Here is a 16,927-nt window from a genome sequence, read left to right on the forward strand (position 1 = left end):
CTCTTGACTTTACTTCCATTCATGGTCTGGTTCAGTGTAACCTTTTTAAAGTGTTGGTTAGGGCTGACCTTTCCATTTTTACCCTAGAGCCTAAAGGTAAAAGGCATTGTCCTATGCACTCCACTCCTGCAACCGAGATTAAACCATTGAGCAGTTATTCCTTAAAAGGAATGCATTTGTAATGGGATGATTATAGTTCCAGGCTACCTGCGGCTCCTGAATCGGGTTAGGGAGTACTGGGCAGCGGGGTATTCTTCCTAGGTCGAAGGGTCTGAAGCCTTTAAAAGTCATAATAATGTTACAAAAAATAGCAATACAAAAAGAACAAATGTGTGTTTTTTGTTTTAATGAACTTGTGTAAACACACAATTTGTGAAAATGTAATGATAAAAATTGAGTATTCTTACCTGGGTTGCCCTTTGGAGTATGACCAGCTCTGTTTCTAATGTGAGAAAACCTACACCCTTTGCAACCTTTCATAACCAAAGGACCTAAATATTTTGTAATATGTTTGTTAAAGCGTGATTTAACAAATTTTTCCATATTTGAGGAATCTGTACAAATTATACATCATTTTGTTCAGGAGAAGTAGGGCCTTTTTAAAAAAAATACATAAAACATAACAATTATTAGTGAAAATAGTTTGCAAAACTATACAAAAAAGAAAAAAATATCACATTTTAGGAATCTTAAATTTTATGGAACTCTCTGCCAGAGGAAGTGGTTATGGCAAACTCAATAAAAGAGTTCAAAAGGAGCCTGGACGTGTTTCTTGAAAGCAATAACATTACAAGTCATGGATATTAGATTAATAGGGACAGAACGTTGATCCAGGGATTTATTCTGATTGCCATATTTGGAGTCGGGAAGGAATTTTCCCCCTGGTATGGGGCAATTGGCATCTGCTTCATAAGGGTTTTTTGCCTTCCTCTGGATCAACACAGTAGGGACACAATATGTATATAGGTTGAACTTGATGGACTTTGGTCTTTTTTCAACCTTATGAACTATGTTACTATGTTACTTTGTTATGTTACTAGTTTATATTTAATCCCCCCCCCTTTTTTATTTTTATTTTAAATTGGAGAAACTATTTTCTCACTTTCCTCCTCCTGATCTGTTTGTGCTGATTACAATGTGATCAGCAAGCAGGGCTCTATAGGCCTACATTGCAGATTACAATAATTGCAAGCAGTCAGCAGGGGGAGCAATGGGCTATCCTCAAGTGAATGGATGTTACGTGTCAGCAGTGACAACAACCGGAAGGGAACGCCCCATCGCACGATTTCTTGAACCGTGTACCGGTGCTCGCAATGCTGGCTCCTGTTGACGGGGAAGGGTCTAGGGCGGCTGTTGAAAGCCAGCCTGATCTTCCTTTGTAGTGGAGATGTCACAACTTAACTGTACATCCTAATGGGCTTCTTGCCACACATTTTAAGGATGTACAGGTAGGTCCTAAGGTGACTCAAGGTAAGGCTACTAAACACGCGACTGCTTAATGCTTTAGACCACCTGTAAATGTATTACATTATTTTTATTGATTAGAATTGTTCTGAAGTGACAAGGCGATGGAACTTGTCTAAGCCTGTACTTTTTGATGACATCATATTAAAGACTTAGATGCACTTTTCTATACCTGTCAGTTCATTGAGCTGTCTTTGCGTGCATGTGTTTATATGTCTCTCTCTGAGCTGAGTGTCTCACTGATGCTACTTTCCTTTTCTATATTACACACCTTATCCATTGTCTTTTTCTACAGCACGGTTTCTGTGTCTTTGCCTCTGACACTTTCTGCCCACTTTTTGCCTCTTTCTCTGTATAGAAGCTTTCTCCAGAAGGAGGGGGTAAAGTGAAGCTCAGCGTGGATTTTGTATAAGATGTTATTCTGGCGTAACGATTGAAAAGTGAGCTTATCACTGTGGAAACGGGTGAAATGATCCTTTGTTTGCTGTGGAGATAAGGGCACTTTTCAAATCTTGCACCAGGATCGCTTCTATACACAAATTAATGCAAACTATGTTAAAGGATAGGATAGAACATCTAAAATCACATCATTTTAAAATCGGATAATGCCATAAATAAAACTATCATATTTATAAGAAGGCATCATAAAACAGAAGCAGGGTGCTGGTTGTATAGTGAGAGACATTGGTGGCAGGAAGAGAGAGGTGGTTCTGCCACTTCACAGATCTCTGGTCGCTGCTCAACTAGAGGACCCCATCTCTAGAAGAATATTGACATTCTGTAAAGATTTTACAAGCGGGCTACTAAAATAGTGAATGGTTAGCCGAATAAAAAAGACTAAGCGGTCTCGGTATGTCTAGCTTGGAAGCAAGAAGACAGAGGGATGTAATATAAACATATGAATACTGAAGGGAAGGGAATTAAAAAAAGGAGAAATGTTATAACAAGATCTAGAACTAGAGGGCCGGAGGCTTAGGTGCAATGCAAAGAAGTTTAACATTACTGATAGGGTGGTAGATAAATTGCTCAGCCTTCCATCAGAAGTTCAGAAATTTTATGATGGCACTTTTGTATGTGTCATTATTTCAAAGGTATCGTATGATATGTGGGTGCCATGCTATGTAGACCATGAGTAGACTGGGAATCTGGGTTCAGTGCACTGAGCGTACGCCTCTGGTTTCCTAAGGCTCATTCATTGAGCTGCATCATTTGGTTAGAATACTTCACACCCAGGCTTTTTCATCAACTTTGTTATTATCTGCTTTTCAAAATGAAATTTCAGTACTGCCGGTTAGAATGTGTGAAGATGCAGCAGTGGTTTCCATGTGAACAATATACCAGAGATCTGTTTTATAGTTAAAAATAAGTAAAAAAAATCTCATGAAAGTAAAAGAACCTCTTTCAGGTGCAGATCCCACTATCTGTAAATTCATGGATGTTTCTACTATTTTACAATATTCATCAAAAACGGGACATGGACTAGGGGTGATGGCAGCTGTGGTGGCAGATCTTGGAGGGCTTGACAGCTCCTTGGTTTCTTGACTCAGGACTGATTAAAGTGGCCTCCATACTGTCCGACTGCTGCCAATGGGTGAGTTGGGGAGATCAGACACTTGGGTCAAGTCTGGAGTCACAACTTCTGTAAATGTCAATGTGTGTATGCACAGGACTTTGAACCAAACCTAGCTATTAATGTGGTCCCTCCCTTCCCCTGTTTTAAATTTTAGTTTAGACATCCCTGTCCTTGTCATTTCAAATAATAATGGTGTGTCTAGCCCAAACACTAAACAAGCAATATCATTTAACCCCTTCGCGACCTTTGCCGGTTCAGGACCGTCATGACATGAAGGTCACTAAATGACCTTTGACGGTCCTGAACCGTCAAAAAGTAAAATAAGCTTAGAAAGTGATCAACGATCACTTTCTTCACTTAAACGGCGTTACTGTAATGCCTCGATGTCGAGGCATTCAGCAAGGCCGAGATCGGCATCGGGGGCCATGTCTGGCCCCTCCCCGAGGCGTCAACAGCCGCCATACATTGTAACATTTAAAAATAATTATGCAGTGATGTCCTAGATGAACCATCCAGTACCAGCAAAATGTGTAAAAAAAAAAAAAAAATAAATAAAGTTTATTATTTTGAGCAAGTGCTAAAATTTCTCAAAAATCTCAACAAAGAGTTAAACTAAAAGCACTTCAAATACCCAAGGGGTGTCTAATATAAAAAAAAAATGGCTGATGGGGTAAATTGGAGTGGCTGAGCTCAAAGATAGGGCATAGGTACAGACTTTCCAAAATGGACAAAAAAAGCGCACTTCCCAAATGTGGCATTTTAAATCTCAAACAACACGACAAATCCATGCATGTCCGGTATCACTGCACTCAGGAGATGTTCCTGAACACACATTGGGGTGTTGTTTGACAGTGGCATATACCAGAACCTGTATATCTATAACTAAAGTACAATTTGTGTGAAAAAAAATTACTATTACAAAGTGTAGTTGTATAATTGGTGCATGGAAAGGGTTAAAATAACAGCATTTGGAATACCCTGGGGTGTATAGTTTTCAAAAATATATGGTTTGACAGGGTTAAATTGAGTTAACCGGCTTCAAAGATGTCCCAAAGAGGAGATGGAGGCAGACTGACCAGATTTGTTAAAAAAGATTTGGAAATCATAAAACGCTGCTTGTACTTATTGCCCTATAACTTACAAAAAACAGCAAAAAAACATAAAAACATTGGGTATTTCTAAACTCAGGACAAGTAGTAGAATCTATTTAGCTAGTTTTTTTACTTGCTTTTTTAGGTGAGTAAAAGATTTTTCAAATAAAAGTCATAAAATGTGTTTTTTTTCAATTTTTCACCATGTTTTTTAAAAAATTTTTTATAGTAAATAAGATGATACGATCAAAATAATGGTATCTGAAGAAAGCCCATCTTGTCCTGAAAAAACAATATATAACTTATGTGGGTACACTAAATGGGTGAGGAGAAAATTACAGCTGAACACAAGCACCACAAAAGTATTAAAACAGCCTCGGTCCCACAGGGTACAAAACGAAAAATGAGCCCGGTCCTTAAGGGGTTAAAGTATTTCAAAGCACCCACAAGGCATCAGCATTGGAGACAGGTCACTGGATCTAGAGGAGGTGGCTGCCCCTTCCTCCAACAAACCCTTATGATGGCAACACAATGGCTGTCATGGGTCAGTAATTGTAAACAATCTGGGTAGCTGGACGTGTTCAAAAATGTTTTCAGCCCTGTTTTATTTGTAGATCCTGACTTCTGTAGAAGGCAACAAGCTTCTATAGGTACCAGATGTATTTGGAGCATTTTTTCATTAGATTTATAATAGAACATATTGCACATGGAGACAGCTCTGAGTGTTGTAAATAATTGCATTTCTAGTATCCCTAATTTGTTAATTGAGGGTCATTTAACTTAATATTGTGCAAAACACATTTTATTTCATGAAAATAGCTCTCAATCATGGCCCCATGGCACTACTTGTCCCCCCTCTACCCCCCTACCAGGGTCTTACCGAAAAATCTGATTATATCACATCCTTGTTGAATGAGTTTCAATGTAATTTAGGGCTATATCCATTTTTTACATTTTGACATTGTTTGCTACATAATTACATTCTGAATTATACATATTTCTGTGAAAATAAAGTTGCTGAATCACTCAGAACTGAATTTAGCTCATCTCTGCAATTACAGGTTGGATTCATTATTCACCGATCCGCCCAAGGCTGTGCCAAGTCTACTTGAGTTCAGTGGGCGCTTGTTTGTTTATGAGAAATGTGGCAGGAAACTCATCCCTACGGATCTCCATTAGCCAAATGGTCCTCCTGGGGGATTAAGTCCCGCACATTCAGTTCTACGCTATTCAGTGTGACAGTGAAGTGAGATTAGCATGCTGAGGATTTCAAATGTTAATCCAAAGCATACAGCAAATAAAAAATACCTAAAATAGCAAACTACTAAGTATGTTAGAAGAAAAGAACAGATAACCATTTCGGCAATCTAGTCTGCCCATCTGTCTGTCTGCTGAAGGACCTGAAGTTTTACTTGTTCCTAGACCTAGCCTATATAGGGTAGTAATCGCTAACCCATGCAGGCTTAAATTTCCTCAAGGTATCAATCCATACCACTTCTGTTGGAAGGCTCTTCCTCTTATCTACCACAGTCTTGTTGGTTGTTTTATGTATTCCTCAAACCACTAGTTTTGTACCATGAATTATTGGCTTAGCAAACACTTTTAAATAACTCTCTCTCCTGTTTGAGCTCATTTTACCTCCAAGTTATGTATGTTTATACTTTTTATCATTTTTTTTGCATGTGCAAGTTAAGTGTTAGGCAGATGGTACAGTAGGCGGAGGTCATCTCTTAATTCGGTTCAGTTATTAATAATATATAAGGCATTGTGTTTGCCAGAATAAAAAATGCATAGGTAAGAATAATAAACCAATAAACATCTATGTGTAAAAAAAAAGAAAAATCTTATAAAAGGGAAAAGTCATTTCTTGATAGCTAAATCTCCCTTGAGGCTTCTACCTGCAACGAAAATTATCTTGGTGGTTTCATTTTGTAAAATTTTACTTTCTGATCTTTATTATTATTAAGTACATGGATTGTTTGTGTGGTCAAAAAAGCAATCCTTGGTTTTCTTATTTTCCCAAACACTTTGTTTAGATGCCGAGTTCTGTAAGACATAATTTCATGTCGGTGATCAGTAGCAGGATATGTCATTCAGCGCTTCATCACTAAATCACTAAGTACTAAAGGAGCCAGGAGGGCAATAGCACATATTGTGTTTTTAGTCTCCCCCAGACATATAGCTCATCACATATTTGTTTCTGATAGGAATTGTCCTGTCTATCCATCAATCTCTGGCAGGAGCTGTCTTTATTTAACCTCACTTACCCTATTCCTGTGATAGTTATCTCAAACTTGTAGACTGTCCACAGGTATTTATTCACCTGTTCCAAGTTGCATCCTTTAGCCTGTAGCGCCACTTTAACTGGTTGATGTCCATTAAGATATAATGCAGAAAAAAAGAGGTTAGAAGAACCACAGGATGTAACGGCACATCCTGTGGCTTTTTATATTGGCAGCGAGATCTCTCTCCAGATACATGGGAGCTCAGATTGTCCTTGTCAGCGAGAGCCAGCATCTATTCTGTTGGGCATGTCCTTCTTGTGCTGTCAGCCTTTAGACCAGAAAGGTTCAGTCGGTAGAGAGTAGAGATATCCACCGTCGATGATCATACTGTGATCAGAATATTGGGTGATTAGAGTGAGAAGAGATTTTTTTTTTCTTCAAAGAAAAAAAAAATTGTAGGATCTACAATAATCTTAACTGAGTTTCTTTTCTAGTACTGTTTCACTCCTCTCACAAGAAGAAAATGTAAGGAAATAAATAAAATATAAAATGATGTTGTTTTGCCTACTTTACCTACCTGCCTTATACTTTGGTTAAGTGAATGAACATAACCTGGGTATTTTTAAGTAGTATTTCTAAGAATCATATTTGAACAAAAATATTGTTAAAAATTACAAGAAAGGGTGCAGTCTTTTTTTTTATATTTTTTTTATTTTAAATATATAAATATAGCAGAGGAACAACAGTATCAAACGACAACAGTAGTAATAGTTCGGCATCTAACACGTGTTCAAATAGCTCACTTAACAACTATTACAGATTTAGTTATCTATCATGTTGTTACTGTTACCAATACATAGCTAATAGAAAACTTAAATAAAGAAGAGGGTTTTAAACACATTCATACTCCATTCACACCATTCGGCCTTCAGAGCTTTCTTGCTTATATATCTTCTTTTTTCTTAATAACTATAATCACAAAATGGGGTAGGATATTTAACTATCCAACATCTCCACACTTTATTAAATTTAAAAAGTTTCTGCTGCGCTTGGTAGAATCCGCGTTCCATTATACATTGATGGTTAATTTGATTTAATACGTGTTCTATGTTGATTGGGCTTTTTTGCAGCCAATGTCTCGCTATAATTAATTTCATAGCCAATAGGCATTGAACAACCAAAGCTTTTTGGTTAACAGAAATATCCATCAAATTCAAATGTAGCAACGCCTTTTCAAGGGTGGGATCTATATGCCTATTCAGAAGTTCCGATATGATCTTAAATAGCTCTTTCCAAGTATGTTGTAGCAAATTACACTTCCACCATATATGAGCGTATGTGCCCTTTTCCACTTCACATCTCCAACATGTAGATGTGGCGTTCCGATTAAATTTAGCTAGTTTCACGGGTATCATATACCATCTTGATGTAGTCTTATAATGGAGTTCTACCATGTTTAAGCAATGAGAAAATCTGCTGACTTCCGCTAAACTGTTTATCCAGCTTTTCTGATCTATTAAGGTTCTAAAGTCTTGTTGCCAAGACTGTAGAGCAGAGTTTTCGAAAGGGGTTTCCAATGCTTCCAACAAAACATACCACTTCCTCATACTTTTAGTGATTACTTCTAACGAGAACATATCAATTATTTTTTGGCTTCTCAATAATTTACCTCCCTCATATAAATGGGTCTTTAGGTAATGGCTAATTCTATATACAGTAAAAAGTTCTGTGTTACCCAGTTTAAAATCTTCCTTAAGGCGGGAAAGAGAATTGATTTTATTTAAGGTATATATATCTCCTATTCTCTTGTTTCTAAAATTCTCCCAGTTTCTAAAACTTAGTTGTAGGATTTTGTTTTGAAGGGCTTCTAACGGAGCCGACAGAATAACTTTATCTTAAAGTCCTATGCGGAGTTTAAAGCGGCTCCGGAACTCTATAGCGCTTTTTAAAGATATGGGGCGTATATTAATAATTGATTTTATTTTATCCTGATGTTTCCAAAGTAAGCATTCTAAATTTGCCATACCTGTGCAGTCTCTAAGGTAAAATAATTCCCTTGGTGGCAGATGGAATAAATTTAGGCTCACCCTACTTTAAGAAACATACTGAATTTTATTGAAGAGAGTATGCCCAAACGTTTTCAGATGAAACGTCATGATTGTAAGGATGAGGCTCCTGGTGGCACTGAACGGTGATGGGAGGAAGTCATTCCAAAAACTAGTATGTAATCCTGCATAGGTGTAAAGTTCTGTCAATCATCAACCAGATCCAAAACCAACGATATTGTGTATAGTGTATAGTAGGGCTGAAACAACTAATCGATAAAATCGATAATAATCGATAATGAAAATCGTTGTCAATGATTTTCATTATCGATTAATCGAATCGATTTTTATCGATTATAAAAATTATAATCCGACCTCAAACAGAGATCGGATTATAACACTAGAATCCAGATCCCCCGCAACGCTGCAGGGGACCTGGATTCCCCTCACTGTCGGCCGGTCTCTCACTTCCGTCTCTCTCCCCCTCCCATACACCCCTCTGACTCCTCCCCCCTCCCATACATCACTCTGCCTCTCTACCCGGCTCCGTTACTGACTTCATAGAAGCCTCAGCGTAAGTGAAGAGCAGTAACGGAGGCTGTCTGTGCTCATCGTTTAGACCCCCACCGGCTGACAGAGGATCATCCTCTCTGTCAGCCGGTGGGGGTCTGCATCGCACAGACAGCCTCCGTTACTCACCTTCACTTACGCTGAGGCTTCTATGAAGCTGCAGTGAAAGTTCCTGTCAGTAACGGAGCCGGGTAGAGAGGCAGAGCGGTGTATGGGAGGGGGGTGGAGTCAGAGGGGTGTATGGGAGCCACCCTCCCATACACCACTCTGGCTCCTCCCACTCCCATACGGCACTCTGCCTCTCTACCCGGCTCCCTGGTGTCTTGTGAACCTCCGTGGCTGACAGGAGGCAGAGTGGAGTATGGGAGGGGGGAGGAGGCAAAGTGATGTATGGGAGGGTCCAAAGTGATGTATGGGAGGGGGAGGAGGCAAAGTGGTGTATGGGAGGGGGAGGAGCCAGAGTGGAGTATGGGAGGGGGCGAAGTGGTATATGGGAGGGGGAGGAGGCAAAGTGATGTATGGGAGGGGGAGGAGGCAGAGTGGTGTATGGGAGGGGGGGAGGAGCCAGAGTGGTGTATGGGAGGGGGAGGAGCCATAGTGGTGTATGGGAGGGGGAGGAGCCAGAGTGGTGTATGGGAGGGGAGGAGCCAGAGTGGTGTATGGGAGGGGGAGGTGTATGGGAGGGGGAGGAGCCAGAGTGGTGTATGGGTAAGTTATAGTGGGGTATTATGAATTTCAGGGCATATAGGGGGTATAAGGCATATCGATATTAGGCATATCAGGGGGGCATAAAACATATCTGGGGGTAAAAGGTATATCAGGGGGCTCAGTGGCATATAGGGGGTATAAGGCATATCGATATTAGGCATATCAGGGGGGCATAAAACATATCTGGGGGTAAAAGGTATATCAGGGGGCTCAGTTGCATATCACTGGCATATAAGAGGTATAAGGCATATATGGGGGCAGAGTGGCAAGCTGGGGGGCAGATGTGCATAACCGGGGGCAGTTTGGTAAATAAAAAAAAATGTTTTTTTCTCATAGTTTTTATTAAATATGAAAAATAGTTAACATATGAATTAATATTTACTAATAACTTTGTATTAAAACCTAGTTTGAGAAACACTGTGTTTGGGTTCTTGTAGCTTTTATTATTATGTCAGTAAAATAAGAAGGTGAATAGAGAGAGAGAGGCCATTGCAATAAAGAGATGAAAGTGTAAATTGTACGTTTTTTATTACATTATTTTAAATTGGAAAAAAATTAAATTTTTTTATCCGATTAATCGATTAATCGAAAAAATAATCGGCCAACTAATCGATTATTAAAATAATCGTTAGTTGCAGCCCTAGTGTATAGTGGATATGGTGAAGCTATTACGTGAATGCACTCACAAACAAAAGTAGTACGAGAAGCTCCTCAAGGGTTAAAGTTGACAAACTATTTATTTCTTCATAAAATCTGTAGAAATGGACATAAAACCGAAATAGTGCACAATCTTGAGATAATCCTAATCGCAAAGAAAAAAATGCATTTACAGTCTTGATGGCATAACTGTAATGCATCTGTACATAAAATAAAGTTCTGTGAGACTCCAACTCTATATAAGTGTCTCAACACGTTTCGCCGTTTTTGTTGGCTTCCTCAGGACAGTGTCTGATATAGGAATCTTCTAGCAATCTTGAATCTGTAGTAAAACCACCTCGGTCGATAAAATAATAGTAATGAATACGTAAAAGTCCGTAGTCTCTGTGTGTGTATCCGTTAAGTGTCCGTCATCCATCTTTTATGGCCCTGCGGTACGTCGTTCGCTGACGTCAGCACGTAGGGTTAAGGGGAGTATCCCAGATAAAATTGGCTGTTTTGGGGAATGCCGAGGCATGTTTTTCAAAGCCACCCTACCAGTTAGTAAGGAATCTCCTTATGAGACTTCTAACTTGGGTAATTTTAACACATTAAAAATATTAATATAGTATCTGTTTTAGTATAAAAAGTCGTTCCTTGTACTTTATATATAGAGAACAACAAACATGATTCAAAAAAAATACATTCCTGTAACAAGCTGAGATATACGCGGTTATTAAAGACTTTACGGCACCCATATGTTCAGGTAATGTGTGCATAATAAGAAAAATTGTATGCCCTGAAGTCAGCTGTTTTCAGTAGTATTATATGTGCTTGTTTTACTGTTTGTCACATTAAATGGAATATTTAATTTCTCAGCAGAAGAAAATACAACCTTTTACAAAACAATGTGAAGGAGGAAAAAAAGTTAAACATGATTTATGCTCGGTATATACTAAATGAATAGTAAATGTCCACATTTCTATTTTACTAAAAAGATATTCCCCCCCCCCCCCCCCAAGTCCAATATCTTCTGTATTCAGCCTCTAAAATCTTCAAAAATATTGTACTAGCCTGGGTGCCATGTAGTCCATCAATAAATTCCACAATAAACACACAGGGGTGTATATATATATATATATATATATTGCCCAAAACCTTCCCAAAAATAATTCTTTAGTGATATGAATTTTGACTCATTCATATTTTTCCCCTTGAACGTCTGATGCCCCTCTTTTCTAGGAGCTTCTGAATGTTCGTTGGGCAGTTGGGCATAAAAACAGTGTGAATAAATACGAACAATGTGCTTATAATTGTATAAGTACCGTATTTGCTCGATTATAAAACGACCCTTATTATAAGACGACCCCCCAAATCTGAATATTAATTTAGGAAAAAAAAGAAAAAGCCTGAATATACGACGACCCTATAGGAAAAAAGTTTTACCAGTAAATGTTAATTCATGTAAACTATTTTTTTTAATAAAAGCTATGATTGAGAAAAATATTTTGGTTTTATTTCCTTCTATTTTCCAACCTGCCCCCCCAGTTATGCACATCCGGCCCAGAAATGCCTTATACCCCCTATATGCCACTGTGTCCCATGATATGCCTTTTAACCCTATATGCCACTGTGCCCCATGATATGCCTTTTGACCCCCTATGTGCCACTCTGCCTCCAGAAATGCCTTATACCCCTATATGCCACTCTGGCATTAAGGGGGTTAAAAGGCATATTATGGGGCAGAGTGGCATATAGGGAGGTTTAAGGCATTTCAGGAGGCAGAGTGGTGTATAGAGCGTTAAAAGGGCATTTCTGGAGGCAGAGTGGCATTAAGGGGGTTAAAAGGCATTTCATAGAACACGCTGCCTCCAGAAATGCCATATGCCCCATTTAACACTCCCCCCCCCCAACTTACCGGGCAGCGTGTAGATGTCTACGCGATTCGCATAGACAACTTGTGCTGCAGCCGGAAGGAGGTGTGGCTAACAGCGGGGGTTGTCTGCGTCGATCGCGCTCAGAAGCACCGGTAAGTGGGGCGGGGGGGGAAAAAGGAGGATCCAGGTCCCCTGCTGCTGCGGGGGATCTGGATCTTAGTCATCTCATAGTCAGACCTATTTGAGGTCTGATTATAAGACGACCCCGATTATAAGAGCATTTGCTCTGAAAAAAACCTTGTCTTATAATCGAGCAAATACGGTACATTATTTGTGTAAATATGTTACTCTTTTACAAATATTATTATCAATAGACACAAAAAGTTTCATCAAGCTCCTTATTTTAGCCTCCAACCATACCTAATATAAAAGTGTCCCTCTTTGGCCATGCGTCACAAGTAAGTGTTGGGAATGACCATATAGTTGTAATAAATGTTGTAATAGAAGTAGCTGGATTATTTTTGTGTGCTACACAGTGCATACTCTAGGAACACTCAATTTCTATCTGAATTTTCGCTTTATGAAATATAACAACCAAATGTGATCCAAATTGCCATTTCTGTCTGTTAAGGAAGTCAAATGGAAATACAATGTAAGACACAAAACAAACTGAGGTCAGATGAATATTAACATTAATCTATATTTAACGCACATGTTCTGGCTAAATTCTGTGACTAGAACAGGGGAGAGAGTTACCGCAAAATGACTGCTTTGTGAGCCGTTTGGCTGCATGTTAATTGCTAGCCTTAATGCTCAGGAAATTCATACTAAAGATATGTCAACATCATTTTGGGAAACCTGGTGGCAGCGCACAGGGAATGAAGAATGCTCTTTTCTTAAGAACTGCAAATTAAGATAATTCCAGGTCAATCAGTCATCCTCTCCCATAGCCATGGAGAGTTAGGACTGGCGCATGCACACCAAAGATGTTTAGACAGTTGGGTACTTGCATGATCCCCGGAGAATTATCTCTACCTCCCGCTTGCCTTCTGCCGGTATGTTTGTAATTCTAGGGTTGCATGACACCTAATACTATTGATAGCCTGATGGTGAAAATTGCAGATACAAAATGATAGGACTTCGCAGAACAAAGAAGCAATAGAAATCTCCAAATAATTGCATCTGATTAGATTTCCCAATAATGTTTTGCAAATGTGCTTACGTTTTTTTTATTCTTTTACTTTCTCCGCTCTTTCATAAAAAAAGGACTTGCAGAAGGAAATCACAATACTGATGTACTTTTTTCTCGTTTTATTCAGCAAATAAGACCAGTATTTTTCATAGTTCAACAAGTATGAAAAAGTTGTCACTGAATGAAAGCCTAATACATGTAGCATTGGTTCAAGGCACATACAAGACTGGCCAAAGGGCATACAACGCACTTTGGTTTTTATCTGGAGAAAATAGAAAAATTGAAATGTATGGCAACAAATTTGTATGGTTTGTTTAAATATTAAATAGCTCATAATAATCAGGAAGGCAAAAATGAACATGGTACATCTTTATTCTGATCTATACGTGTTCTAGTAAAGGGCTTTATTCTGTGTCTTTTAGAATTGTCAGCTTTGCATAAACAATAGGGTTTTGTGGTCGAGTACTTTGCACTTTTTTTTTTTACTTTTCACTTTCTAGCTTTGCACGGCAATTTATTGGTATCTGATACATACATGTGTTAGAAAGATGGATTACTAAGTTATATGGTGCCTTTATATTTAACAGTGCTGTACAATGGAATGGAAAAATAATTTTCATTGTCAAAATAGGCAAATGGATGGATTGTGGCTGACTTTCAGTTTAAAATTAAGATTGATGGGTGACCGTATATAGGGTTGGGTTTCAAAAATAATGTTACAGATCTGTTAATTTAGAATTGCTTAACTCGTATCAGTCATTTCAGGATTTATCATGAATAAACATGTGGTTGCATTCAGACAACATATAATGCCCATTACTAAACACTTATTGTTTATTGAGTCTTTAAGTTGCATACAGTTTTTATACAGCCAATACTTGGTTTTATATTTTTGTAGCTACATCTTGTGTACCATGTTTTTTTTAAAAAAAAAATCCAAAAAATGATCTGTGCTTTATACTGCAACAAAAAAAAAGTCCTGATTGTTCAACACGGCAAAGAAATTCACTTTCACAGTCGACAAGTCATTTTACTCAGTAGAACACAAAGAGTTAAATGTTTTGTAACGTCCAATATTAGCAAGGAAAATACAGTACAAATTACAAAAAAATACTAAAATAGAGCATTGTGTTCAGGTGTCAAACTACATTTAATTGTAGCTTCGACCTGAAATTCTTTAACTTTTAATAAAAAGTTCTTAAATATAAATTATATGGCAAATGTACAGTACATTGCTCCTTCAATCTTTAATCCAGTGTTTTACAGTGGAACAGTGAATTTCAGTCACTTTATTAAAGTTCCTATAAAAAATAAGTCCTTCCACATTCGCCATCATGAATGTGAATGATCGGAGTCTGGTATACCACTGTCCCTGTAACTTCTGTTACTGCTGCTTTCACTGTGACTGGTTTTGTAAAGGCTCACTCCATTGGGTGGAAATATAGTGTGTATGATAAACTCCTCCTTAGACATGGGTTCGCTGTTTATTGGTATCATTTGAAAAGAAGTCTCCCTGATTTCCAGAATTGAATTGTCCTTCTTGGTTCCGGCTTCTGCATAGTCATCTTTTCTTCTCCTGCCTTTGCTGTATGCGCAGTTCCTAGAAAACAGGGATCCGTTCCGATGGACATACCAGCAAACCAAAGCGAGGAGTGTGATGGCTATCAAAGCCACTGCCCCCCCTATGATGGCGGCCAGTGGTAAACTAGAGTTCTTATATGGTTCCTTCTCCTGCTCTCTGTTTAACGTTGTGGTTGGGTTGTACATTTTAAGCGGAGCCGTCTCTGTTTCAATGCAAACAGGTGTTTCGTCCAATAAGTAAAGGTTGCCGGTTTCCATGGGAACCATACATACTCGGTATGGGGACTCTGGCTCAAGGGCTGTAAGCAAATACTCCGTCCTATCACCAGTCACAATGGTTTCTGTTATAGATCCGAAGACTGGACTGTGACCCAATTGCCAACTCAGTCTCAGGGCAGTCATTGGTAATGCAGTTTTCCAAGATATGTGTATTGTTTCTGTAGTGACAGATTTTACATGAATTGTTATTATCTTTCTAATGGGTATTGGAGTGGTTCGAAAGATTTTATTTATATCTGGAAGCTTTATCTCAGCCTGTTTGGTTGCAGGCACCGCTGGCCACTGTCCTTGCGCTGGAAGTAAAGTATTGAGCATTGTCGTGGTCACATGGATGGTGTTTGCGTCAATTCTGTCTTTACAATCGAACAGTTCTTTGTTAAGGTCTTTGATGGTCATGCCTCTAACTCGTTCTGGGGCCTGGCACATAAGCCCACGTACGTTAACTTTGGAAGGCAAAGACTGCAGCCAGTCACGTATCCATTTCATTTTGCAACCGCAGTACCAAGGATTACTGCGTAGAAATAACTGTGTTAAATTGTCCAGGTCATCAAATATACCCTGAGGTAAAACCGTGAGATTGTTGTTTGACATGTCAAGTCGGTATAGTTGTGTCAGATCAGCAAACGCGTTGGGTGGCACATAGTTCATGTGGTTTTCTTGTAGGTAAAGCTTTCTCAGGCTTGTGCCTGGTAGATTTGCAGGCGGTGATGTGAGTGAATTGCGCACTAATGAGAGTTCTGTCAAATTAATTAGGTTCATAAAGACCCTCTCCCCAAGGCCATTATTGTTTAAAAGATTTCCATCCAGAACGAGACGTCTCAGATTGGTGAGATCTTGCAATGAAATCTCTGAAATAGTGGAAATGCGATTATCATCCAAACGTAACTCTTCAATTGTTCGAGGCAGACCCCAGGGTATTGTGCTTAGGTGATTTCGCGAAAGGAAGAGAAGCCTTAAATAAATGTTGTCTCTGAATGCTCCGTCCTCTATACTGACAGCAGACACGGAATTATCATCTAGATGCAGTTCTTCAATGGAAGGAATTTGTGAAAGTGCATCATAGCTTATAGCCCGTATATTGTTTTCCTGCAGGTGCAATTCTTTAACATTTTTGGGGAGGTTTATTGGAAATTCATCTAAACTGTTACGATATAAGTAGATTCTCTCAACTTTGTCCAAGCCTTTTAAGTCAGACGGTATCCCGGCGTTGTTGATCTGGTTATTTTGAAGGTAGAGAGTTGTAGCATCCTCTGGTATCCCTGATGGAATAGATGTCAGCTCCCTATCATTGCAATAAATAAAACCTCCATCGCACCGGCACACTGACGGACAGGACTTGGCGCTGACGTACGGTGGAGCCATTCGGAATAATAATAACAGTTGAGTCCAGGCAACTATGAAACTCCATGTTTCGCTAGTCATTGTCAACGATGAGAAAGGCCTCTAAATAGACCACAGGGCTCTGAGCTTCACAGCCTGCAAAGCAACAAAACACAATTAGCGATCCGATATTGGCATTTAGAACATCCTTTTTTACATTGATTATGAACCACCTAAGACTCTAATATTGTGTGCATTCAATGCACTTTGGTTTGGTGCACTTTGGGGTGAAAGCTAAGCCTCATAAGCCTCATAATACTTGTTCCATCGTTTTGCTCAGATTGTCGGTTCATACATAGTTTGGCA

General features: G+C 38.9%; 2 protein-coding genes across 2 annotated transcripts in view; one reads left to right on the top strand and one right to left on the bottom strand.

The window, feature by feature from the left end:
• LOC149303223 (ADP-ribose glycohydrolase MACROD2-like) overlaps positions 1 to 16,927 on the top strand; it is an 806,633-nt gene that overhangs the window by 142,768 nt on the left and 646,938 nt on the right. The window lies entirely within an intron of this gene.
• Positions 14,714 to 16,663, bottom strand: LOC149303224 (leucine-rich repeat transmembrane protein FLRT3). The gene has a single exon (XM_089481557.1). It carries the CDS (start codon positions 16,661 to 16,663, stop codon positions 14,714 to 14,716), a length of 1,950 nt encoding a protein of 649 aa, XP_089337683.1.

The sequence above is a fragment of the Sceloporus occidentalis genome, unplaced genomic scaffold (genome assembly GCF_023333645.1).
Source record: "Sceloporus occidentalis isolate IW3139 unplaced genomic scaffold, rSceOcc1.0.p SCAF_15, whole genome shotgun sequence".
Taxonomy (NCBI): Eukaryota; Metazoa; Chordata; class Lepidosauria; order Squamata; family Phrynosomatidae; genus Sceloporus; species Sceloporus occidentalis.